This window comes from Falco cherrug, chromosome 12 (assembly GCF_023634085.1).
Source record: "Falco cherrug isolate bFalChe1 chromosome 12, bFalChe1.pri, whole genome shotgun sequence".
Taxonomy (NCBI): domain Eukaryota; kingdom Metazoa; phylum Chordata; class Aves; order Falconiformes; family Falconidae; genus Falco; species Falco cherrug.
The window spans coordinates 1,376,847-1,403,989 of NC_073708.1; the positions used below are offsets into that span (position 1 = coordinate 1,376,847).

The 27,143-nt window shown below is 35.6% G+C and overlaps 1 protein-coding gene across 5 annotated transcripts in view; it reads left to right on the plus strand.

The window, feature by feature from the left end:
- The window catches only part of DENND1B (DENN domain containing 1B), a 166,643-nt gene that overhangs the window by 97,574 nt on the left and 41,926 nt on the right, over positions 1–27,143 (plus strand). For all 5 annotated transcript variants that reach the window (XM_055724383.1, XM_055724382.1, XM_055724380.1 and 2 more), the window contains 4 exons: positions 6,786–6,886; positions 12,094–12,139; positions 13,685–13,786; positions 20,740–20,865. In XM_055724383.1, coding sequence (XP_055580358.1) covers positions 6,786–6,886; positions 12,094–12,139; positions 13,685–13,786; positions 20,740–20,865 — 375 coding nt within the window. The remainder of the gene's footprint in view (positions 1–6,785; positions 6,887–12,093; positions 12,140–13,684; positions 13,787–20,739; positions 20,866–27,143) is intronic.

The following is a 27,143-nucleotide window of genomic DNA, read 5'->3' on the forward strand; positions in this document are numbered from 1 at the left end:
GTGTTCTGTGTTTTTTTGTGAGAGAGGAAGAGGTAAAGAAGTTAAGACGTGAATGTCGAAATGAACAAAATTACCAAGAATGTACAGAGATGAAATGAAGATATAGGAGGAAACAGAAATTATTGAACAAATCATATAAAGAACATAGTTTATTATAGGTTATAACAAATATCAGAAGAGACCTGTTAGTTAACCTGATCTGTAACATGTTAGGGACAAAAGCTGATGACTAACTTCCAGAAGGTTCTTTTTCATCCTGTGAAAAATACTAAAAGCTTTTGTGGGATGAAAAAATTGAGTAACTGAGTCATGTTACATGGCTTTTTCTGTGCCACCCACACCTACTTTCTTATATGGATCTCTCTGTTTATCTATAAAAGTGCACGTAGGTCCTTAGTATAGGCACAGTATGCCAGTGGTATTCCTCATTGAGCACTGACCTGTCGACTACCACTTCAATTTTATTTTCTGCTCAGCTTCCATTATTGGGAAACATCGTACTCCTGGAGCCATAGGCAAGGAACAAGCAGTGTCTGCAGTCTTTTCCCTTCCAAACTAACGCACAAGAACGATGCCATAATGCAGCTTTGTGAATCAAGAGTTGAAAAAAAAAAAAAAAAAATTAAAAAATATTGTATTTGAAGTACTGTCAAATTCATGTACTTTCCTTCCTCCAGAAATAATGCTAAAAGGAAGTGAATAACAAAAAACCCCCACCAAACCCAGGAGACAATAATTTTTTTTATATTAGTGTTTTCTTTTTCACATTTAATTTTCGAATGGAAAAAGTTAAAATTTTTGTCTGTGGACTGGAAGTAAATTTCCCCTTCCCTTTTCTCCCTTCTGTGAGAGAGGAGAGCTGGGGGTCTCATCTTGCCAACAGGAGGAAAATGTGTTATGGCTCGTATGAGATCCTCCCTCTTTTTCTCCTTAAAGATTACAGGGATGGCAGATGAGAAACGGTTAGCCAGGAGCTAAATTAAAGAAATGCTTAAGAAGTGGCTTTGGGTGTCGTGGCTTGCACAGTATATTCTGTTCTCTTTTGTTGGTAATTTTTTTTCATCAGTGACTTCTGACACTTCTCACCAATGCCAGCAGAATGTACTCAGTTTGTGTTTTTGTTTGACTGTTTATTCTTTACAGCTGGGAAGAGATTTACATTCTGTTGTAAACTGGTGAAAGCAAGGGCTCCCTTCCCTCCTTTGCTCCCTAGCAGTCTTCCCCCACCCATTTAAGAAGCAGATGGGAAGGTTGGTTTCAGCAACCGTTAAGTATCTCTTATGGGTTTGGGGCCTGATCTCATTCCTGAACAAACAAGGTTTAGATATGGACGCCCCTCCAACAAAGCTGGTAGTCTTGGGAGTTGTAATAATGTTGAAGAGAGGTTTCCTTTCACCTGTACGACTGTTCCCCGTTTGGGAAATGGATGGTGGTTTCACAGTAATTCTCATGAACTGGGAGTATCGGGGTAACAACAGTAAGAGTTGGTCTGTGTTGAAGTAGCTGCTGGAATTGTGGTAAAACAGTGACCCTTGCCCTATGATTTGTTGCTATAGGTATTAATAAGTAGACGAGATAACTAAATAGGATCTTTGGCATCTTTCAACTTGTGTGTGGTCAAGGCAGAGGGAGGGAAGCGGTTCTTTGGCCCGGTGGGACTGCAAGGGGAGAGGGAGAGAGCACACCCTACCCGTATCTGGACACGGTGTTGATAGGGACTGACAGTGTTTGAGGGTTTTTCAGGCAATGGTTTTATCACAGTCATTCTCCAGTTGCTTGCAGTAGATTGTGAAAGGTTGTGCGGTATCACAGGTTAATTTTACTTCAGCATTCTGTCTAACTTGGTTTTTTTGGATTTCTGTCAAGATTCTGCTAATCAGTTTCTGCCTTTCTAGTTTGTGTGTCACAGCATGTGCAAATCTTGCCACTTATGCTCTGCCTTTCTCTTTACCTTTGGTTATAGAAAAGGCTTTGAATAAAATAATTTATATAGATTGAAAGTAACTGCCAGGTAAGTTTTGTGCAGGATGCAGAATGATTATTTTAGTGTTACTCACTGGAATTATGGGAATAATAGGTATCAAATAAGCACGTGCCAGTCTGGGGAAAATCTTTCAGCCAGAGTGGTATGGCTCTAGATGTGTTGTACTGTTTTAGCAAAAACTTAATCGGGGGGGGGAAGAAAAAGGGACCAATCCCTTTGAAATTCAGAGTAGAAAGGTTAATTGATAGAAGTGAGCTTTAAGGTAGCAGATACACATCAGAATTACTGCATCCATGTGAGGGATAGGGAGGAGCTGCATTCTTCATGTTCCCGGGAGCAGGTAAACCTGCGTTGATCAAATCTTGAACTAAAACTTTTCCTGACTGTTCCTGTTCAGTAGTGTGTAGATTTTGAACAACTGTCTTCCCAAGTGGCTGCTTATTGCCATAAGGTGGAAACTAGCACATTGTTCTCTAGAATTTGTGCATTATTTCAGTCTTATGGGGATTTTACCATCACCCAATAATGAGTTTTGCTAACAAATGTTTTAATGTGGTCTCCCACTATTTAAAGAGACTATATTATGCCTAGGCATATAGTTCCAGCATTTTTTATTTATTTATTTATTTTTCAAGAGACAAAGATAAAATTACTGTGCCAGAATCACTACAAAACTCTGGAGGAAACACCACATACTTTCCTTGCAGGGCTGGGAAAGCTTATATGGTGATGCTGGCTGCAATGTCTTATAAGAAGAGGCTGGAAACAGACTGAAACTTTCAGTGGTACTCAGCAATGTTATTAAATTAATTACTGCTAGAATGGGACAGGAAACTTTGTCCAATGCAAATGCTAGGGATTTAAAATTAAATTTGTCTGTTAGAGGGTTGAACACTGACATTTTTTGTTAAAACTTGTTCAGGTCAACTGACTTGTGCTGTTTGTAATTGAAAGCATTCATTGGAGAAAACCAGTCTAAAAGATCAAAATTGTTGGAAACAGAAATATTAGAAGTTCTGTTCAATATTGACAAACAGGTTTCAACAGGTGAAAACTTTACTTAAAAGCTATCTGCCCATTTTATTATGGATAGAAACACAGCTCTGGTAGGTCTTTTCCAGTGCAGTGTATAGGAGGATGTCTCAACAAAATTTTTTGGCTCAAAATATGTAACAAACTGTCAGATTTGCAGTAACTTGGTTCCACAGTACTGTTCTGCCATAATTTAAGATTTTTTTAGCAGGGTGCAGAGTTGAGCAATGATACGTGGGTATATATACATAAATATACAGCAAAGTCTGTTGGACAGATGCTTTCACCTTACATATACCAGCTGATCTGTAAAGGGCATCACAGTTCACAGTTGATATAATCTCCAGTTGTCACTGGCAAAATGGGTAAGGTTGCAAACAGCCTTGAAGATGATTTCAAGATAATTTTGGATAACAACTGCCTGTCTTGAAAAAGATTTTTCTGATCTATGATGCTTGTCTTCTTACAAATTAATTTTTTTAAAAAGGTGGATCTTGATAATTCCTTTTGGAATAGATAGCAGTCAACGGACAGGCTCCATACAAATGCATTTTCCCCTAAACAGCGTAAAGAATTGTTTTGTGCAAGAGATCTCACCACTTGGTCAAGCAACCGATGCTCATTTCTGCACCTAGGAGCTTGTGCTGTGCTCTCTGCCTTATCCATCCCCTCCATCAGTGTTCCGCAGGGTACCTGCCAGGGGGCTGCTCCCCAGCACAGATGCTACTGGACACCCCCCAAATACAGTGTTGCCTTTATAGACCTCTGAATTCTGATGTGAGCAGTTGGGCTCTACCTGGCCCCTGAAGGCTTTTCAGATCTCTTGAACTGTCTGGTTACTTAAGACATGCAGCGTTATTCCAGGGTATGCAGTAGTCCCCATTCTATTTCAAATTTATTTAAATAGCTAATGCATTTGAGAAATGCAGTCACTGTTGAAACAGTAAAAAAGGCAAAAAAGAGAATTTGCCAGAAAGTGTGCAATTTTTTAGTATGAAATCTGTAATTATCTTATCAGTATTTGCTTAAAGTCAGAGTTGGCACAGTATTAAAATGTCACACAGTTTGAAGAGCAGCAGAATCCCATAGCTGCTTGTATTACAGGCTGTGTACAACAGGAAACTGTAAAACATATTCATGCCATACTAAAATGTTTGGAAACCTACTGCAGCAGCATAGATGAAAATGTTTAAATAAGCTGTTACATTAAGATGTTATTAAATAGAAAAGCAAAGAATGGTACAATGCAACCTTGTTGTGCAAGTAATCAAGTCTTTACCTTTCCTGCTATAAATGCTACAATTTAGTAAGCTTTTTAAATTAAAAATACAAAATAGATGCCAGTCTGAGTGCTACGTAAAAATATAGATTGTAAAACAAGAGAGTTAATAAAACTTCAAGTGTTTTTAAGGAATTATCCACTTTCCTGTTAAAGTGAGAACTAGAATATAACATAGACATATTCATAAGATAGGAAAATATTTCTTCATGCAAATAATGTAGTCATCCTAATTCATAATTTAAGAATGCCTATTAATATGAGGGGGAGGCAACTGTATACATCAGGGGATATCCTGTATAACTGTATGCTTGGCTTTATTTCAGTCTATGACTGAAATATATGAAATGCTAATTTTATATAGGTAGTTGCGATTTGAAATTCATATACTATCTGCAATAGTATGTGGATATACTAATTAGTAATCCCATATCCATTTTGAATAAAAGACTAAAGAACGTGATGCTGAGCTTGACTGTGCTATCAGTAGTTAGCTAAACTGCAGAGAGAGACAACATGGAAATAAAACTCATAATCCCACTGTGCAGAAGAGGGGTAAGAAACTGATATATTTCTTCCCCCAAATCAATTAATTCTTAGTAACAACACAGTAATTATTAAAATAGCCATTATTATACGTCTAAAATGAGAGTAATTGTGGAGGTTTGATGTAAAGCTAAGAAAGGAGGTGTTAATCTGAAGCAAAGAGTTTAAATGCAGAATTATGATATACTTGGCTTTCTGTAGCGTAGCTGTCAGGCTCGGGCGGTTTGCTGGTCAATAGTGACATTCTGTGTGTCAGTGAACAGAGTCTCCTGATACCTTAACCTGCAGTTCACACATTACTGAAGCTCCAACTGTCGAACATTCAGGTCCCTTGGTACTGCTGCAGCTTCCAGACTCTCCTGACTGGCTCATGTTTCATTCTTTGGCAATTTGCCCTAATGATATCCCTCAGGAGCTTTCAGACCCGCTTCTTTTCCATACTTAATCGTGTTATATTAATCTGAGTGCTGAGCAAACTGTGCTGCACAAATTGTAATTGTCTCTGATTTCTGCTGCAATTGTCTTATGATTACTTTTTCTCATTTTTAGTGTAAAAATACATGTAAAAAAATGCAGTATAATTTTTATTTACAAGTCTAAATGTCTGAGACAGCCAGGGTGTGAAAGCTTTAACTGCTGACTGATCTGTTCCACAAAGAGGTTCCCCCCCCACCCCCCCGTAACATCCATAATGTTTTACCACTTGCTGTATGGACAGGATTTACATTTTAATTTTAGCTCTTCCTTTTGTTACTGTAAAAGTACATGTCTAATAAACAGTGCTATTATCAAGTTAACCTCAGATAGTAATTTTTTTGTGATATAAAACATTAGGACAGTCTTCTTTTTTTCCATAAGCTTGGCATCTTCTACGTGGGACATTCCTTTTTTTCTTTTTTTTCTTTTTTTCTTTTTTTTTTTTTAATGAGGTTTATAGTGTTTCATGTGCTAGATACAGGCTACCTGATTTTGGACACAGTCTTGATGTTTTCTCATTCTGTTGTAACTCTGTGGCTGCATAATAAAATAAATAAATTTGAGTGACTCCCTGATAGCAAAGTGGTGTTTGATAGATCAAATTTGAATTCTTCAGGTATTGCAGGTTATCTTGTTCATTTGAGGAGTGAATTCCTAATCAATGGACCAAATTCCTAATCAATTCCATAGATTATTTTTTTTTCTTTTGGGTGGTGGTGATGGTGGGGTTTTTGTGTGTATGTGTTTTTTTGTTTGTTTGCTTGTTTTAGAAAAACAGGGGTGTCCATTTTGAATGGTCAGCAGGTTGTTAATGTCTCCTTTCTTGGTCAAGGAGTCGTTTATTTTTTGAGGATGCTAGTGCCAGATTTGCCAGGCTCTGCTTTGGGGAGGGACTTTTGGAAAATTGTAATAGTTGCTTTGCTGTCACAGGGAATAGTCACTTCAGACTTTTTTTTTTTAAAGGTCGTTTGGAACCAAGATAGTGACACAAACAGGAGTTAATCCTGCATCTGAGTTTAGTGCTCTTCTGTGGGTTCACGCAGGTTCAGATAAATTCCAGTTGTTGCAAATAGCAGAAATGTGAACCAAAAAACCTCCCCTGAGTCTTTCCCGCTCAGCGAAGCTCAGTGCAGCTGGGGTGCACTCAAGTTCCATTTGTTCATGGTAGTACTTGCGTTTGACCATGATAAACAAGTAGTGCATGTTTATTTTCTTTTTTTCAAGGAAATATCTGAGCAGGGCTAACTTTTAGTTGGCTTGTTAGCCTGACTTCTTGCAAATGTTGTGTATGTATATCAGAGTTCTTCATAGATGCATTTAAGCAATTAAATGTAATTAAAAAATGCTATAATATGTGTTTTGGGGAAGTTAAGATTCTTGTGTGTCCAAAGGTTAATTTAAGATTTTGTATTTTCTTTTTATTCATATTTTTTATTGCCAATTCTGTGTGTGCATTTTTACTTTTAGTTAACTGCTTGTGTTCATGCGTCAGCTGCATTATTGTACCCAATGTATTGGCAACATATTTACATCCCAGTGCTTCCTCCACATCTTCTGGACTACTGCTGGTAAGACAGCTAACCTGTTATCCCTGTTTCTGAGATTCTTACCTGTCTTGTAATTCTAAGTAACTGATGAAAACACTTAATTACTTAGTGACTATATATATATATATGTATATATATGATCTGGTTTATGAAGGCACTTAAGCCAGTGCTGAAGTGATGAATAGAGATATTCCAGCATGCCTTTACATGATGTTTGAATTGGTACCTTGATTTACACTGCTGATTAATATCGATGCACCATTTAGAATCCTGTTTATAATAACTGTTCTTGCTTTATTGTTAGAAAATGCATTCAATAGTTTAAATGAGACTGTGTTGTGGTTTTCTTTTTTTTTGGTATTTATTTTAACTTGAGGCAAATGATACTGATATAAGCATTCAGAGAAGAACTGATCGGTTTTTCCAGAATCAGATGTTAGTAGGCATCAGTGTTTCCCTTAGGTCTGTACGATCATGTAATATTTGTATTTTAGACTCAGTCAGCTTCAGGATCCTGTCCAGCACCTTCGCGAAAAAGCTTAAAATCTCCATTTTGTACTTCCAAAAATTTTGTTACAAGAATTCCGCTTTTCTGATGTGTTTCTGTTCACATGACAGACTTCGTGGTTTCAGCAGATTTTTAAGTTGAACAAGAAAAGAGTCATTTTTTGAGTCACTTCTGGCCCTTCAAGGGATGATGTTTCTACATGCTTGTGTTTCAAGATTTCAGGCTAAGAAGATACCTACTTTCTCTTACTTGTAGTAGTGCCAGAGATATAAAAATGAGCGTTTCCATTAAAGCACCTAAAACAGGAGTGTCCATCCCTGTAGACTTTCACTTTAACTAGACCCAATAGATCTGTGGTGGAAAAATGAAAGCCATTTAAAGCCATTTTACAGATCAGGAATTATTATATACAAAAAATAAGTCCAAGTCAGATGCCTACCAATGTTTTTCTTCACAGAAGTATATTATACTTGCATGTTTGATGAGCTTTATGTTTTGGTTTTTTTTTCCGTGGAACGTATAAATATTGATGTTCTACTGAGCTCCACCCAGTCTATTGAACTTGTTTTCAAAGAAAGTCTCATTATGTTTCCTTAAGTCTTTTTGATAATTTTTCCTCAAGTTTACAATATTTGTCCATGGTGTATCTTTTTCTGTGGTAGTTCCTGTACTTCACATGTGTATTATTTATTGTTTTTAAAAAGAAATCAAATGTTCTTCTCCCACTCCTCCCTTTACTTTCAACTATAGCTAAGCCTTTCATCTTTAATGATAGTTTTCTTTTGATGAAACTCTGTCCTAATTGTTTTTCCTCCTAGCTTTGATAAAATGCACCAAGATGGGGGTAGAGCTTGGATGTATTTGTTTAGTTTTTGTATTACTTGAGCTTAGCCAGAAGCTTTGTAATTTCATTCTCCTTTGTAATTTCTATCATCCATAAATGCTGTTCTCAGAAGGTAGATCAACACTTTTATTCAAGCTGTACCCTGCAGAGTGCATCCTGAATACTAGAAGTTTTTTTTATTTCCTCTCCTAAGCACAGATAGTGTTTCCAGAAATAATAATGCTAGATGCTGTACACAGCTTCCTGTGATAATGATAATGGTTGAGATTCTAGGTCATTATGGCATGACCTGAGAAATTTTTTTACTCATTAAAAAGAAGCATGGAGTTTCTTAAACTTGTAAAACTCATTTATTTCCCTTTTTCTTCTTCACAGTAGTACAATAGAGTGGGGGAAAAAAAGTTTCCCTTTTTTAGAGATGTTTGAATGGAAACATAATGTTCATGAAAGGAAATGCACAATTGATGAATTTACTACAGTAACTATAATTCAGACCTTTTAAGTCAGATTTTCATGCATTTACATTTCTCTGTTTGATCGTGTCCAGTTGGAATGGTTCTTTTGTGAGACAGCTTGGAATAGTGTAACAAAAGCACATAGAATACTGAGCGTTCCTTACGCTTTTCATATTAACAGTAAATACATGTTTTCCTCTCAGGTATATAATATATCAACCTAGAAAACCTTGATGAATTCGTAAGGTCAAAGTTTATGCTAGGACAGACTTAGTTTGCAGTCCAAGAGGATCATGTCAATTTAAAATTGTTAAAATAATCTTCTAGTTCTTTTTTATATTTTCTTTCTTTTTTTTTTAATTTTGATTGCATTTTGGTGGAGCAAAGTTCTTTCTATAAAAACCACCTTTTTTCATACCTAGAAACTACCTTGTCATTGCTTTACTTGGACTTCTTTGGGATGTCTCCCATGACCTCTCATTTTCTTAGTGGTGTTCTGAAATGGTACTCAAATATGTGTAGTAGGGGATTATGAGTGTGATAACTTTGTCTGGGAATAAGGCTGTTTTTAAACAAAGATAAAATACATTTCAATCTACTGGCTTAAATATAGGCTCTCATCCTGCAACTTTTTTTTGCATGTTATAATCCAAGATATTTTGAGAGAAATCCACAATTATTTTTTTATGAGTTGGACTATATATATCTTCAAATCTTCATGAAGATAAATGATATAATTCTGTGGGGGTTAGTATTTGATAAATTACATAAACTGCCTAGCTGGTACATTTTGTGAGCATGAAAAAAGAAGGATGTATCTTTGAGTGAAACAGTTAGATCTATATTAAAAAATTATTTTAAGTTCTTCCACTTGCCTTAGTTTGAAAAACCTCCTAGGTTCTGTCAGGCAACCTCATATACAGGCTGGTTTTAGGCATAAGGTAACAGATGTTCTTAAAGTAGCCAAACCCACGGGTGCTGAGCATCAGTGTGGACTGCAGAGCCATGGGGACTGGCCAGGTTACGAGTACATGCAAGGTGCGGTGTGTGACCATACTGTGGATTTATTTACTTCAGGATGTTTTTTTCCCCCACGTAGCTTATCTCAGCCTTGAATTCTGTTATGAGAACTCCAATGTGAGAATTCGAACAACCATCCAAAAAGAGAAGAGATAATATGTTTCTTTTCCTAAAAGATAGCAAAATATTAGGCAGTGAAAGTGATTTTCGTTCTAGCTGTAGAGGAAGAAGACCCAGCGGAGTTACTAAAAAACTTGGGGGTTTTGAAATTTTTTAAGAATTGTTTTCTACATTTAAGTAAGCCAAAAAGATACTGTTGCACTCAGCCTTATAGGTGGCTAGCATTCAAGAAAGCTTTTTGAAAAATCAAGTTTACGCATTGAGATAGTGATTCTAGTTGAATAAAATTAACTTTCATAAAGGAGAAGGCTAACTTCATCAGATTTCTGTGTAATTTCTTGGCAAACTAAGGCACTGATATAAAAATGTATGACAGTTTTGTCTGTGGATGATAAAGCATCTGTTCTACTGATGCTCTGTTAAGAATATAATGCAAATAGAAAATTCAAGTTACAATTGCAACATGTCTTTTTATGAGATTTGGTCTCTTCAGAATTGGGATAAATGCATGCCTGGTTTTTTGAGAATGGGAAAATTATTTTCTAATTAACTTGCATGTTTTGCATAACACAGTAATTATTTTAGGCAATGGTGCTGTAGATTAAGAACATTTGTGGTAATAACATATATAAGCAAGAAAGAAACTATATAGCAGCTCCCAGTAGTATCACAGTAAGCAATTTCATGTACGTATTACAAACCTCTGCTGTTAAGGCCTCAGAATCTAGTAATAATAAAAGTCATTCTTTGCTGAAAATGATCAAATTGACTTTCCACACCTACAATTTTCAGGAGGTACTAAAATTTTTTGGTATTGGTTGAAGACGTGGGGATCACAGGGGTCTCCGTTTCCCTTTTTGGAAGCCCTATTGCCTAGAAACCTTCGTGACAGTTTGCAGTATCAGCAAACCTTTATTTCCATAGTATAAACATGATGAAAGCTTGTTTTGGCCTCAGTCAGTCTGGGTTTTGTTCGTCTTTTTTGGTGGTGGTTGGTTGGTGGTTTTTTGTTGGTTTTTCTTTTGTTTGTTTGAGGGCTTTTTTTTTTATTATTATTATTTTTTCTTAATTGTTCCTCTCCTGTGGGACATTGTTCATGAAAGCAATTGGCTAATCCATACTGTGAACAGATTTTTCTAAAACTGGCTGCAGCTGCAGGCAGGTGAGAATTGCTACTTTTGCTCCCAGAGCTGGGACCAGTTTGATGGGGCCATGTGAAGTGACGCAGGGAGCCCCTCCTCGGGCCTCAGTGAGGCAGTCGCCAGTCAGTGGGTGCTCGTGGCTCAGAGCTGTGATTGAATTAATGCAATGGGAGAAATTACTGTATGTCAGCTATCTGTGTAGTTTTGTGTAGGTGATCTTACCTTCCATTTATTTTTCATAGTTTATTTTTTATTTCTGGGTTTTTTTTTTCGCTCTAGTATTTCATTTCCCACCAAGTTGCTTAAACTAGCCTATCTATTGCTGGCTTCTCTGGAGTGAGTAGTTTTAGTAGTCTCACAGTACCCAGAAGTGTGATGACGATTGTTGAATGTTTTTTCCCTTCAGCGCTGGATACTGAGTATATTCTTGGTTAGATGTTGCCAGATACATTCACTAGAGGAAGAAACAGAAGATCATAGGGAACTGTGATAAATTAGCTTGACAAATTCAGTTTCTTGCTTTTGTACGGCAGGAGGTCTCACTCCAGAGGCTTTGTGTGGATATTTGTTTTATTTTGACAATATAGTTCCTTGTCTTATTCGAATTAGAAATGAGTAGTTTAATATCTTGAGTTAAATAGGGTATTATGCAGCTTCCAAACACCCCCCAAGGAAGGGTTTCGAAAGCAAATGCAGAACCAAAACTGGCGTTAGTGATATTTGCGTAGCTGTGTGGTGATGTTAACTGGTACCATATTCTCCAGAAAGGCGTTTTAAACCCACTGTAGTTCTAGACAGACCACTTTTGAAACAGGCACTGTTAGCTCTGCCATACAGTATGGTTGGTTAGTGAAAGTAGGTATGGCACGCCGCTTAGCGAGCTGGGCATGCCTTCCTGCTCATACTTTATTTAGGAACAGTGTCCTTTATTTTGTGGTCGTCATTACTGCAGAGTTAAAAAAAAAAAAAAAAGTATCCCTGTGTAGTAAAAATTTCAGTGGCAACTGTGTTCATTTAATACAGGCTTCAACAGAAAATGTTAACTAGTTAACTGTATGCATTTAGGTATTTTTTTTGTTCCACAAATGTTGTGGTAGTTGGTATTTAAAACTTGATCTCTTCCACTTTTTTTAATTCAGTGCACCGATGCCTTATCTAATTGGTGTCCACTTAAGCTTAATAGAGGTAAGTTTACTAAACACTTCTGTGTACTGATAAGCATGAGGGGTGTGTGTGTGCGCGCCATAAATGGTAACTTTAATGGAAATGCTTCAGAAATGATCCCTGGTTTTTAGCATACAGAATTACAAAATTTAAGCTTCAGATACTTTACAAAGTGAAAAAATGTCACTCTCTGAAATCTTACTTTTGAAGTGTTTTATGGAGAGATGTGGGTTCTACATCATGATTTGTTTCTGTGTCTATTTAATAGCACAATGATAGTTTTTTTTCCTACCTTTTTTAGTGGTTCAGCAACAGATTTTTCCCAATAATAAGAACAGTTAAAATTTATTTTGGAGTCACCATCAATCAGAATTCAACATCATTCCAGTCTGCCAGATAATTTATGTTCCTGTCCCTCTGGAAATCTGAGTCTAACATTCATGCCATAACGTTCAGCACTACTAATTTAGAAATGACTGGTTTTTTGCCAAAAAAACCAAGAGGTAGCCATTCCAGATTTGGACATACAACAAAACAATAGAACTCTCCTGAGTGGTAAGTAATAGCTGGGTCATAAGTAGCTTTGCCTCTCTCTGTGACTGTTTGATGACACCACTAAGCCTATGTGTGTAGTCTGATTATCATGCAGAGTAGATAATTGATTTGGGAACTTTATTTGATTTTACACTTCTGCTGAAGCAGTTTCTAGGGATCAGTTCACATTTGTTAAACTGATGAGGTAGGTTCTCCCCCCGTCTGAGCCACTAGCACTTAGTTTCTGAAGCCTCCTGTCATGTATACTTCTTAATGCCAGGCATAGCCTTCTGTTATCTCAAATCAGGTTCATATAACCTGCATACATTGATTGTAATATCTCGACTAGGATCTTTTTCCTTATTCTATCAGAAAATCATTGAACAGAAAGGCTTGCTTTGCAAAAGAAGTCACTCAATTCCTTCTGGAATTATTTCCTCGACTGTCCTATTAAGTATTATTGTAGGAACATAGAGAAAAAGGGTTCGATCATTTTTTCCTGAAAGGAACAAGTTGTTTAATTCTTAGCTACTGGTCAAGTCCATTGATGAAAGATTGTTTCATCCATTCTGCTATAATGCTAGTAGACATCACATGCCTGGGACTTACATAAATCTGCAAATACTTTCTTAGTTTTCTCTGGTTTTCATCTGATTATATGATTAACATGCTATCTGATTTTCACAAATGTGAGGGAATGAAATGTTGTTATAAGATATGCATAATTCCAATATATTTAATTAAGTTTTGTGTGAATCTTACTTTTCAAGAGTTCATTTCTTGAATATATATGCTTGTATTTCAGAGATTACTAATATAAGCTTACTGTTTGATGAAGAGGAAGTGTTTTTAAAAGCCAGTCTGAATCTGGCATCTAATTTACAAATCCTACATCTAAAGCTCAAAATGTTGCCTTGCCATTACTGTCTTTTGTAATATCATCTTTTGTAATCTAGCACATTATAATATAAATGTGCTTCAGGAGGATACTATAGTAAAATGCTTTTCCACTAATTTTTTTCCCCTCTTAAGAGAGTAAAAAATAGATCACTGGAGGATGTGGTTTTGCTGAATGTTGACACAAACACTCTAGAAACCCCTTTTAATGACCTGAACAACCTACCTGGTGAAGTGGTAAGTCTTACAGATATTTCGTTCTTTCTTTCTTATATAAATGCGTGAATTACTAGTAGTTATTTTGCCTGGTTTTGCTAACTGTTATAAAAGGAATAAGGGGGTGAAGAGCACCAAGTGTAGACCCCTATATTTGAGATTTTTACCTTTTTGACAGTTGAGGAGATGTTGAATGGAACATCATATCTCTTATTGTAAAAGTAGGATCATAATTATAAAGCTAGCTGCATTCATTAGGCATAGCCGCTCTAAACGCAAGAGTCTCTTCATCTCATCTTAATCATTATATTACAAAGTAGGCATTTCTGTCTGCCTAGTGGCATGTCTTGCAAAAGAACGAGAGAGTTTTTGAAGGCAAAAAGAAGAAGGGGGCCAATTATCGGCTTCTGCTTCCCTGCCACCTGCCAGCGCTTTCCTTTTAATTAATGATCTGATGGCACTGGTCAATATAATAAGAAATGCTTGTACAGTTGGGGTCAGAAAATTCAGGCTTTGATCTTCTTCAACTTTCTGAAACATTTATTTGTTTTCTCTAAATTATTTCAGTTTTATTTTAATCTCTTCTATCCTGCTGAGGGCTGCGTGAATGAAAACCTATACTGTTTGTCATTTGCTTTGGCAGAGCAAAGACTGCTTACTTAGAATTCTATTTGTAAATTAAACTGCAAACCCAGTTTGTCATAAAAGACGTCTGATCCTTTTGAAATGACGAAAACTGTCTTTTGTCTGTAAAGGATGATAAATTAAGTGCCAGTTCTTTCTGGACTTTGATCTTGCAAAGGGTGTCCCACCCCTCCTCCCCTCCCCCCCCCCCCCCCCCCCTTTTTTTTTTCCTTCTTATTGCCTATAGGGGAACATACTCTATATCATTTTAAATAGTCACAAAATTCATTTACCTTGTTCTTCCCAATAGAGCTCTAAAAGAATATAATTGTGAAACCACTGTTCTGGTTGTTTAGTGATAGAAGCTCAAGCTATCACAAATGGTTGCCAGAACAAAGAGTTTTACATCAAAATGTGAAATAAAGTTACATTTTCTGAAATTATAAATCATGATAACAAATTGTCTTAAAGTAAGGCACTGTAGTGACATGCTACGTCTTTTGGTTTTGTTGGTAGTTTGTATGTATTTGGTACAATAGAAGTCAAACTCTTGATGATTATATTAATGTTGATTCCCTTTGATTTTAATGATGCTAAAATCTACACTTCTTATAAATCATCTGCTCAGTGTTTCTTTTGACTCAGTATTAACTATAGTTCAGAAATGCAAAAGACTATATAACAACTATTCTGACATTTTGTGATTTTATGTTGGTGTATGAAAATGTATATACACACATATATGCAGTTATATACAATAATTTTGACTGTGTTGTTCAAGTGTATAACAAGGTAATAAAAACTGAGTATTTTTCTGGTGTGTCAGTAATTTTAACTGACCTTGCATTCAGTGAATAAGGTTGAGGTTATAATGTCGTGGAGATATATACCTCTTGTCAAATAATAGCTAGATGTAGAATTGAGAATTAGGTGTCATCTTCCATAAGATACTGGAGTTGTAGCTGGAGGTCCTTTGAACAGTAAAAATGGGTATTTGTGCAATGAGAGGGACTTCTATATTTTTACAGATGCATATCAAAATGATCTCTAAATGAGTAGGCTAACGTGAAGAAAATAGGGATACAGATCTTCATACTTTCAGAAGTATATTCTCCCCCAGGATATATGCGTGTTACTATTATTAATGTCAATGAAGGTTATCCAAGTGTACAGACTATGTGGTAGACTTAAAATGTTTCGTTCTGTATCTAATACAGAACAAACCCCCCAACAGACTGTGTTCTATGCAATATACACTTGCAGAATTTGAGGATTTTATAATGAAACTTTATTTGTATATTCCCATTTCTTTCTCTACTTCAATCTGTAAAACACCTTTTAATTAACACAATTTAATGGAAAACATACACAGTTGTAGTTGGAAAACCTGGAAACAAACATCCATGTTTGCTTCATGAAATGACAAAATGTTTGTTCTTTTGCGTTCATAAGGGGCAGTGCAACTGCTAACATCTTGGTTAAAAAGTATAAGATGTAGGAGTGTAGAGTCAAAATGGTAAGTTGACTTAAAACATTATCAAATGTCAAAGATACATATGTGAAGCATTTTAACGTACATAAATAAACCTCATAAGCATACATACAAAGGTATTAAAATTTCTGATGAAAAAAATATAATGACTACCTCTGAAAGGTGTTAAAATAGGATGAAGAAATGAAAATACTGAAGAAGCTCTAGTCTTACTATCCCTTTCAGAAATTGATTCCAGGTTGGTTAACAGCCTAACAAAATAAATGCAGTATTTTCAAAGCGTTTTCTAAAACTGTTTCTTGTGTCCAAAAGGAAATTGAGTAATTATTTTCTTGATCAATAAGCCTGATGATGTCCTCACAGCACAGGTATTTAATAGTTTACTCATGTATAAGTAGTATGCCTATTAAAATGCTCTGATTGTGAATTTTTTAATGATAAATTTAAGCTTGAAAAAACATTATTATATGGCATTGTCTAATAAACTGTATAATAAATTAACTGAGATTTAAAGGCATTTTAAACTCATTCACTTAAGCATTTAAATTATAGTTACAGGCTAGATGACTTTCTATGCATGTGAACTCTATTATTCTGTCAGACTGACCAGTGGTCTTGACTGTGCAAAGGTCAGTGGTCACAGTTGTCCTGAATTACCAGTCCTTTTTTCATGTGGACCCTCTGCTGCGTTGCATGCTGTAATCTTCTTAATGGCTTCATTCCAATATTCACACATAATATTTTAGATTTATTGACTGTTAGAAATACTACCATGCCAGTAGCAGTTCCGCTACTCCTAAGGTATTCAAAATTGGAAAAATAAATCAGTGCAAGACTTTCAGGAATCCTTTGTTTTCTTAGAGGGGGGAAAATCCCTCTTTTTCCTGTCTTCTGACAAGAACACTTGTTTTTAAATTTCATCATTTCACTGTGAATTTGTCTATTATTTTTTAATTAAAAAAAAAAAAAAGAAAGGGAAAATAAGTAGCTACTTCTGTGGAAGTAAATGTCCTAATACAATAATACTCAATCACCACTTTAATAATGTAAAATGTTAGAAAAAGAATATTTGTGGTGTATATAAATTAGCGGAGACCATAGGCACAAATTTGTAAACTTTGGGCTTGATCCTACCATACCCATTTGCAGTTAACTGACAAAAAGGCTACTCCTCTGCTCAAATCTGAATGCTTTCAGAAAAAGCTTGGAGAACTGAGGGCATCACTTTCAGCAACCCAGTCTTACTGACTTCTCCATAGACTAGACCAGAACTTTTATAAATATGATCTTCAGAAAACAAGAGGCTTTATGAGTTTAGAGCATTTTCTGTGGTTGTTAAATACTGTTAACTATAAAATCTACAGAGCTGTTGAAAGATGCGTGGCTTTGGTAGCATGTCGTGTCTACGCACTATGATGCAATGCGGAATCTAAATGGGTTTTTAAAGTTTTAGTTTTAGATTCCTAAAGTCACAGGATTTTAGCACTGTAAACTTGAGCGTATGAACATTACTGTTCTAAAAGTAATATTTGAAAAGTAGGCTGTCATTCGTGTAGAAAATTAAAATTACTTTATAAAGCAATTACTGAGTGTGCAAAGTATTTCTGAAAATACAATGGTTAATAGTATAAAGCAGTTATGGTCAACATGTAACAGTGCAACTAAAAAGATTTTTTGTAAAATTTAACTATCATAATTTACTATGTTTTCCCATCAGAAAATAACCAAAAATATTACTAATGTATTTTTAGAAACTCAGAGCAGTCCACAGTGTTTGCAGTGTTATGAGGCAGCTATTTATTTTGAATAAATCCTTAGAGTTGAGATTCTGTTGAACCTTGATATAGTTTTAGAAGCTAGAATGTGAGGTTGAAAACTACAACTAGTTTTGAAAACATTTGCATTTAAGTAGTTGTCTTTGTCTAAATGAGTATTTGTGATTAAATGCTGGAGGGCTATCTGAGATGCCCAAATCCTCTGTGTGTAGATAATATGTGTAAGCCTGTTCAATAACAGTATTGATTTAATTCATATCAGATTCCATTTTGTTGTGAGGTTTTTGTTTTATGTCTCTTCTCTGCTATATTCTTTCACTTTCTTGCTGTTGACAGTGGGCTTGCTTTTATAGTGACAACATCTGATGGGGAGCACGAAAAAATGGTTGAAAGTATAACAACTGTCACTGATAGCAGAGAAATACCTGCATATTTTTATTTTTCAGAGATCTGATTGTCATTGGGAACCCCAGTGCACAGTTCTGCATTTCTCAGGCAACAAATATTTTGAATACTTCTATATGTGCTCAAATTTATATGTGTGCTTAAGATTTTGAGGAGCAAAGGCTTTGATTAATAGTTACATGATATTATAAATTTATTTTTTAACGTGATATGCAGTTCTATTTTTCTGCCTACACAGACATTGAAGCTATATTAGTCATGCTTTTTTTCGGATCAGATAGTTTTATTTTAGGAATCTTAGAAAGGACATAGGCTGACTGTTTTAAAAAAGTGACACTTAGCTTTAATGACCAACACAATATGTTTCTACATTTTAGATACTTGATTACCTATGAAAGCAAAATTACATATCACTGTCATGACTTTCTAAATCCCTGAAAAACAATTCTGTTGATTTAAACCTTCTTAAAGCTCTGATTGCTCTTCACTGGTAATGTTTAGCAATCCAATGAAGTCACCTTCCTATGAGAAGCTGTTGCTAGGAAAAGATAAAACAGTTTGCTTCTAATATAAATTAATCATACCATTTCTGAAATGGATCACTCGAGTCTTCCAGAAATAAATGTTAACAACATTCTGAACCCTGTGGTTTGTTTGTTTGCAGTTCTTTATTTTTAAACTTTGTAAAAGGCAATTTCTGCTTAAGACATGGAAAGAAGTGGAGAGAAGGTTTGGCATTTTTATCATACATGGGTGGATGGATAAAAGCACACATAAGGAAAAGATTTTGATAAACGTGCTGCTTTTTTTTTTTTTTTTTTTTTTTTTGGCTTGATGCCAAAACTGTATATTTTCTTTGAAATTTTAAGATCTATTAATCATGTTACCCAAAGAGGTCTCACAGTTCCTTGGTTTTGGATTCATGGATCTAAGCAATCACAGTCCTGCTGTGCACCAAGTCCTTCTGAGCAGTCAAAAAAACCCAAAACCCAATGCAATCCTCCCCCCTCAACAAAACAAAAAACCAAAAAGCCTCAAAACAAAAAAACCCAAAACCAAGAGATTCATTTATTTTTTCAACCTTGAACTGCTTAACTGATTTTTGTGCTCAGACTTGTACTTTTTTTTTTCTTTTCTTTTGAGGTATAAGGAAGAAACATAAATGAGCCTTGGTGTATGCTTTCCATGGGCTAAACGAATCAGGCGCTAAACTTTTATCTAGATCTATGGAGCTTGAATATAAATTGAAAAGATCACAGCTATGGGGAAAAGACCTATACTGTAAAGGCCTTTCTGCATAGATTATGAACATCATAACTCAATAATTTTTTTTTCCAAAACTATAGTTATAATTGGACCCAATGGGGGTCTCTCTCTTTGATCAGATCACAGTAACTGTGACTTTACACTGGAAAATGTCACTACTGTGAAGGTTTATCACCTGTAGAGCTGGTCTTTTCTCTGATGCCATGTTCAGTTCTCATTAGCATTATTCAAAGTTTAGTTGTTAATTAGGGTGACACTTCAATTACAATCATCATCTACCAGAGCAGTCAGGACTGCTTGCATAAAGAAAAAGATATTAATTCTTGCATATATTTCAAAAATGAATGAAAGCTGTTTTGGTGATGGGTTGTGTTTATAATGTTCTGTTTAAAGAGTAACTCTGAATGTTACTTTGTATAGTATTTAGTGATTTAAATATTGCTTTATTGGGTGGTTTGCAATACAAAGGGATACAGAAACATGTATTCTGTGTGATTGCAGTTGACTGACTTCTCCAGATGACTGTCAAGATGAGAATTAGGAGATTATAGACTATAATAGGGTGTAATTCCACACATCTTTAAAGAATACTGTAATAATTCCAGAATTATATGATTTTTTTCTCCAAAGTATCTCCAAGTAAGGATCATCACAATTAAGAGTTCTCGCTTTCCAGGTTCTATATAAACACTGATTGCCATTTCCACATAAAAAAAAGACAAAACTCCTTAAAAAAATGGTTGAGCACTAAAACATGAATGGTGTGGGTTTTGGGTTTTTTTGTTGTTTGTTTGGTTTTTTTTTAATTACAGATGCCTCCTAAGTATTCTTATTTTTTCCCTTTCACATGTTGTATTTTCAAGGACAGTTCTAAAGGCAATGTAGCACTGAATTTACATGGACTTTTCTCAGCTGTTTGACAGTGGTAGCAGGTATTCCCATGGTGCATGAGAAATGATGTAAGATAGTAATTTGACTTAAAAATCCCTAAAACTGAATAGTAAGTGACCATTAAGAATCCTTAAAAATCAACCTTCGTAGCATAAATAAAAAGATATCTAACTGTCTTAATTCAAAACAAGTAGGTACATGTTATGATTGAAAAAAAAATCTGCAGAAAAGTGGCTCACATGCATTTTGCTGTAAAATAATTAAGCTTATTTATGTCAAGAGGCCTTGGGAAAAAAAAGAGAGCATAAACCAATTTACATTAGCACTCTACCATCATCCCCTGCTTTCATTTCAATTAACAGACCAGCAGGTGCCCTTTGCAGTTAAAAAGATAAGCTATCAAGGAGGAGGATGAATTTTTGGCTGACCTGTAGACACCATGGTTTGCCTGCTGATTGGGTTCATACCTCACTCTACCAATTTCTGAGGTGTTAATTTAACTGTTCCTTTCTGTCATGCAGGTCTCGGCCTTGAAAAATAAACTGAAAAAACAGTCTACAGCTACGGGTGATGGAGTAGCCAAGGCCTTTCTTCGGGCACAGGCAGCACTGTTTGGATCCTACAGGGATGCACTAAGATACAAACCAGTAAGGCTCCTTCTTTAATACTTTTTTTCTTTAATTTCTAAGAGCGCGGTCTCATTCTTTGCAAGGAAAATATGAAATGTTTTATCCCAGTCTGAAACATTTCAAAGAAAATGTTTTAAATCTTATTCTGTCCAAAGGTACGTGGGCAGTTTAGAAGACACTTATGGCTTTGAGTTGTACTGAAAAATAAATGCTCATTCAAAGTCAGCTATTTTCTTGTTTCTAGCACTCTTATAATCTGTTTTGTACAAAATCAGGTTGTATTAATGAAACTAATTACACACAGTTCTCCTGGTTTAATGTGATGAGGAACTGAAGAGTGTGTGCCTTCCAGTCTCCATCATTTTTCACTGTACCAGTCTGGAGACTTTACTGTGTTTGAGGCCAGAAGCTTTTTATTTCCTAGCAGAAGCCAGATGAGCGTCAAACATGCATCTCTTCTATTACACACTTATCTTGATTCCGCTGAGAAGTTAGGAGAAATGAAAACCCATTTCATCCCATCAGTACTTCAGAATTTGTTTTTCTGATGTTTTGCTGGTACTCCGTGGATTGATGCATTATGGGCTTTCATCCTTCCTGGTTTATGAGGGTGGTACATATTGAGCCTATTAGAGATAAAATAATTTATCAGAAACAACTGGGAGATTCATTCATCTGTCAGTCCAGATCCTTTTCCTGTGATATTTGTAAACTACTGATAGTTCCATTTGATCAAATGCATTGAGATGACATTGGCTGAATCAGATTCTGAGGATAGTGTTTGGTGGTCTGATGGATTCAGATAAATATTGAGATTTGATAGGAGAAATGCATCCTCGCTTGAGGTGCCAAGTATGTAAAACTGGTGGGTGTGTGGGTGCATGGGTGGATTTTGGGGGCAAGGAGGGGGTGCGTTCTGTTGTTGGGTAAGGAACTATGTGGTATTTCTTGATGGAAATGGATAGGATGGTTATTAATTCCAGAAGAAGCCTTTTCCTGGAGGAAACATTAAAATACAGTATGGCACAGTCTTCCTTCTATCCAAGCGGTTTTCTCACAGGTATTCTATTTTGCCGTGAACATTTTACACATGAGTTGTCTGTGCTACTGGTGGCCATTGTTACTGGGATGAAAAGTTACACATGCAGAGATGAAGTAATGTTTAAGGGTTTAGTTGAAGTATTTGTGTTTAGCGATGATTATAGTTTTCTTGTGGTATGGAAAGTGAATTTGTGTACTATATTTAAATGACTATACCTGTTTTCAAAGTTGCTAGAGTTCAACACAGTACTAGCTTCGTTAAAACAAGTATTTCAACAATACAGTTGTCATTTGTTCCATAGTGGCATTACCTGACACTGCTTCAGGAGGAGTCACCTAATTTGTCCCTTAGTCTAAAGGTGGACACACTGGTCCGTGTCAACTCATGGCAGCTTGCAGTAAGAGCGTTAAGTCAAAAAATGTCTTAATCTACATTCGATACATGCAAACAGAATGATGTCAGTCTGGTTCGTGTCCTTACCTCTGTCTGATGAGAAGTAGGCTCCAGTCAGCCTTTGGTTTGGTAGGTTTGTTGAACTGAATGTGCAAGTTCTATAGCATTCTGGTTAGCTCATTTCTGTTGAAATGAGCTCTCCTTTTAACTGATTTCTGTTTTATTTCAGTTTATCTGTTGGCATGACTGAAAGATCTACATTTGCACTGTATTGGAAGTAGTGCCCCATGCATCATTTCAACTGGCAAACATTTGTCAAAGTGACCTTTGCAGTCTTCCTTTCTGCATTATTTTATTTGCCTTTTTTTTTTTTTTTTTTTTTTTGGCTCCAGTGCCTGCATATAAGAGAGGGTATTTATGAAACCATTGTGGCCTGATGGTTTGTTTTTTTAAAGACACGTTATTTCAGAATATCTTAACAGACAGAAGTCTGCTGGCAAATACTAGTATATCTTGGATTTGCATCAACTTGTCCAAAGACAAAGCATATTTAAAAGAAGTGTAACTGTTATTTTTGAGCTATGCTCACATAATTTTATCTAACTTAGTGTTTTACAGATTTTTTTCTGTGATAGAGAATATTATTAGAGGCTGAATTTGCTCTGGATTGGTAGAAGCTAAGAGGAGTTGTTCCATGATTTTTCAGCTCATTTTACATGTGCCTTTTGAACTCATTTTAATGCATTGTGAATTGGGAAGTTAAAAAAATCAAATCACATTTGACTCTATTAGGACCATTTGTCAGGAGTCTCAAAACTTGTGAGCTGTTATTGCAAAGGAAATAATGACCCTTTGTTTTGGAATCTGTGGCGATAGATATAATAAGGAAATGTAAACCATAAATATGGACTTTATATGCATTCTTTCAGGAGCTCAAGCAGTATTCATGTAGAAAATTTGTAGGGGGTATACTTAAATGAGAATATTTTCTACATAGATTTGAAATACTTGTGCTATAAATAAGCTTGTCATATTTTCAGAATCAAGAACTGAGTGGTTTTGGGGTACCATTTTTAGGATCGCAAACATCCTGATGAAAAATAATATAATGTATTTGGATAGTTATTGCTTGCTTGTATATTGAAAATATGTTTAAGTGAACTATTTTCCTTGCAACAGTGTGTTCTGTATGATTTTAACTTGAAACATGAAACAACTGTCATTAATATTCACTTTGAGTAAAGAACAGCTTTAATAGTGTCTGTACTCATCCAACACTTCTCTTCACTCCAAACGCTGTTCATCACACCGAACACTCATTCTGTACAACTGTTTGTTTTCAGCATAGGACAGATTCTCCTCAGTGTAGCAATATGTCTTGAACAAACGCCTAGCAATTATTGAAAAAAAATGATTGGTGAAAGGGAGAATAGGAAGCTTCAGGGGTCTTGAAAGCAGTTCACAGGACTCCAAGAGACCATATGGAAAATTTGACTACTCTAATACAGGCAGGAAATATGACATGTAATAGATTAAGGTGATCAGATTTTTTTGTGTAGTACTTGATAATAAAAAACTTAATCCAGTAAAACTTTCCAAGAAAAGTGGAAATAGTTGTTTTTCCTGATTCAATCATAATGCTGAATTAAAGAAATACGTCAGATTGATATAACTGTCAAAATTATTTTTGTAATATCCTACACTTTACATTAGCAAATACTGCATAATAGCAGTGGATCAGCAGAGTGAAATGGGACAGTTGGTGCTGAGGACCTGACATCCACGCAGTGGGCATATCTAGCTTTATTATGGTTCTTATTTTAGTCTGGTATTGAATGCTGAACACCCATCACTAGTAGGAGCTCATTTTCTGCTTTAGTTTAATCCAGAAGGAATCCAGTTCATGCATGGTAGGTGGGGATGATTGAAATAATTGTGTCGGTGTCATTTGATAAGTGACGGAAAAATAATTCAGAACAAAATATCATCAGTGGAACTGTGAATTATAATGTTTTTCTATATCATTCACATAGAGGACTGCAGTCCGTTTTGAGAAGCTGGGTGAGATGCTCTGACAGGGGAATGTGCACAGACTTTGCGCGGGGTTCTCCAGCAGTGGCAGTGAGGCCGTTCAAACCGTTTTGCTATAAGGAGCCCTGGAATATAGGAAGGCAAGTGGTCAGGGCACGGTTGTACGCACCTAGCCAGCAGCTGCAGTGTGAGCCGTTGCGCGATCTGCAACATCAGTGATCACACATAGTGCTGATCACAAGGGTCTAACCCTGCTAAGGCACTGCAGCGATCAGGGTGCTCTGAGATAAATGCTTCTAGCATCATGTAAATGCCTATACCAATCCAAATTGTGTTTACTTTGGATGGTCATAACTTAGCCTTGAACCTTTTGTTGCTCCTATTTTCTTTAGATAGTCTAGCATTTGGGAATTTGTCAGGTTCTGTGTTACAGAATTGCATTCATAGTGGGGAGTTAGATACAAAGATTAAATTGTGCAGTTTGTGTCATTTACTTTACACATTCTTCATGGGTAATTTTTAGGCATCTTCCCTTATATGAGAAAAGAACTATGCCAGTCAAATGTTTTAATAACTCTGTGATGTCTAGGGAAAATGGGCCTTACACGTGTACTTGTGCAAACCTTGCAGATGAAATCAAAGACTAGTAGATTTTTTTCCATTAATCCTATACAGTATGGTCAGTTAATAAAACACTATATGATGTAAAGAATTCTTAGAAGGCCATATTCCCAGTCTATGTCCTGCGAGGGAGAGGTAGATAACAGAACAAGGAAGGAGCAGAAAATTAAGGAATATAAAAGTATTCACTATGATAGAGATTAATTTTGATGTCATCAGGAAAATAAAGCAGAGAAGAAAAAGTTATTTGGTCCTAAGCAGCAAACATCAGGAGGCATTACAGCTGTGATATTTGTATGTTTTATTTTTCAAAAACAAAAAAAGTAATTCATCATGGCAGGACACATACATTTCAAATTTAAATGTATTTCAAATAAATTCTCACACTTTTTGACATCTGTTAAATGATTATGGAATATAAGTCACAGTAACTTATTTTCTGCCTTTGAAAAATTGGTTTTTCTTTAAGCATTAGCTAACAAAAGATTAAGTCATCGGAAAAAAAATCACCTCTTTTGGGGAAAAAGTCTTCAAAGCTCTTGATGTTAAAACAAAAGAAATAAACCCAAGATAGCTTTGTTTTAAATTATGGTGGTTGTAACATCACTCATTAGAAATTAAGAAATGAAGAGCAAAGGCTAATGGCTTGTTCTGGAATGCTGAGCAGTAGGAGTTCATGGTCTCATCAGTACACCAGGGATGCTGAGATAACTTCCAGCTTGAAGATAGCACAACCTGTCAGACCCCGCTCTAATTGAAGGCTAGCTGGAGTGCTTTGGGCCAATGTTGACACTGTTTTAAGTAGTGACGTCTGCTCTCCGACAGATGCAGGTACTGTATTCAATATGTGATAAAACAAAATAATACAATTAAATATATTAGGGAAAAGAAAGATATTTTAAGATTCAGAATGCACTTCAGTTACTTGAGAATGTGTAAGTAATGTTTGCTTATAACTGAGTTTCAAAAATGAAACCTTTTGGGGACAGGTATCTCTTGAAAAGGGCATTGACTTGTTTACCTTTTGCCCCTAAAAATTACAGGAGATTACAGAAACAGAGAAGGAGTAATGAAATGCCAGAACATCATTTGTGTTTTAATCCGGAACTACCCTGTGTAATATTTGTTAAGACTATTTATTATGACTTCCATAAGAAATTTGTTTCCATGGTGAAAACCATATTGTTTAATTTGTCTTAAGGACCGTAGTAGTCCTTTATTGAGTATAGATGTTGTATTAATAGGAGTTGTTGTAGGGTTTAATTCTGACTGTAAGAAATATCAGCGCATCTGAATCTTTGGGTGGATTGCAAGAAACTTGCAAATTTTACAGAAATTCATTTGTCATTTTAAATAGCACCTTCCTGAGTAGAATCAGGTCATTCAGTTATTCCCTGGCCTTTATCTCTGAATGTCAGGACAACAGATGAAATTTCAGCCTGGGCATTCTTGATTTTTAAGCAGAAGAATTTTAATATCAAGACCAAAATGGTGTTTAGAATTTTGTTGTTTTTTTTAAAAAAAAGTAAATTATACAAGACCAAAGAAGCTATGGCTATACCTACCTACGTGTCATTCCTCATGTGATAAGTGAGAGCTACCGTATGAAATGTTATTAATTATAGTAATAGTACAAATAGTTGGTATGAGTCATCTCCTGCTAGAGCAATATGAATGTTTTCTGAAATAAAGAATTAAAGTGTTTGTGCTTCTTGTTCAAGTTAAATATCACTAGATTTAGAAAGCACAAACATACCTTCTAATTGAGATTTTTTTTCTTTTTAAAATGTTCACGCTGCTTTAGCTCACTGTTTTTATATTCCATTGAGGCCTGTATAAATAGCTTGCTTAAAATGTGAATGTAGTTTAGAGTAAGAAATTCCTGCTGTGTGTGGCAAGCCATGAAAGAGGAAGAAAATTCTGTAGCAACTGTTGTTAAAAGGCCAGATAGAATGTTTGGGCATAGGTTGTTTGGTCTGGGTATTAGCTGTCTCCTCTTCAGTATAGAGTCCCCACTGGGTTTTGATCGAACTTGTTTTGAAAGTACATTGTAGATCAATACAACAGGTGCCATTTGATGGTCTAGTAGTTAAATATCAGCGGAGCATTCCTCCAAAACTCACTTTCTAAAGGTACCTGGTTGTATTTGCAGAAATGAGAATGTAACAGGCTTTATGTACGAAAACTTCTAGAGATATTTTTGTTTCTA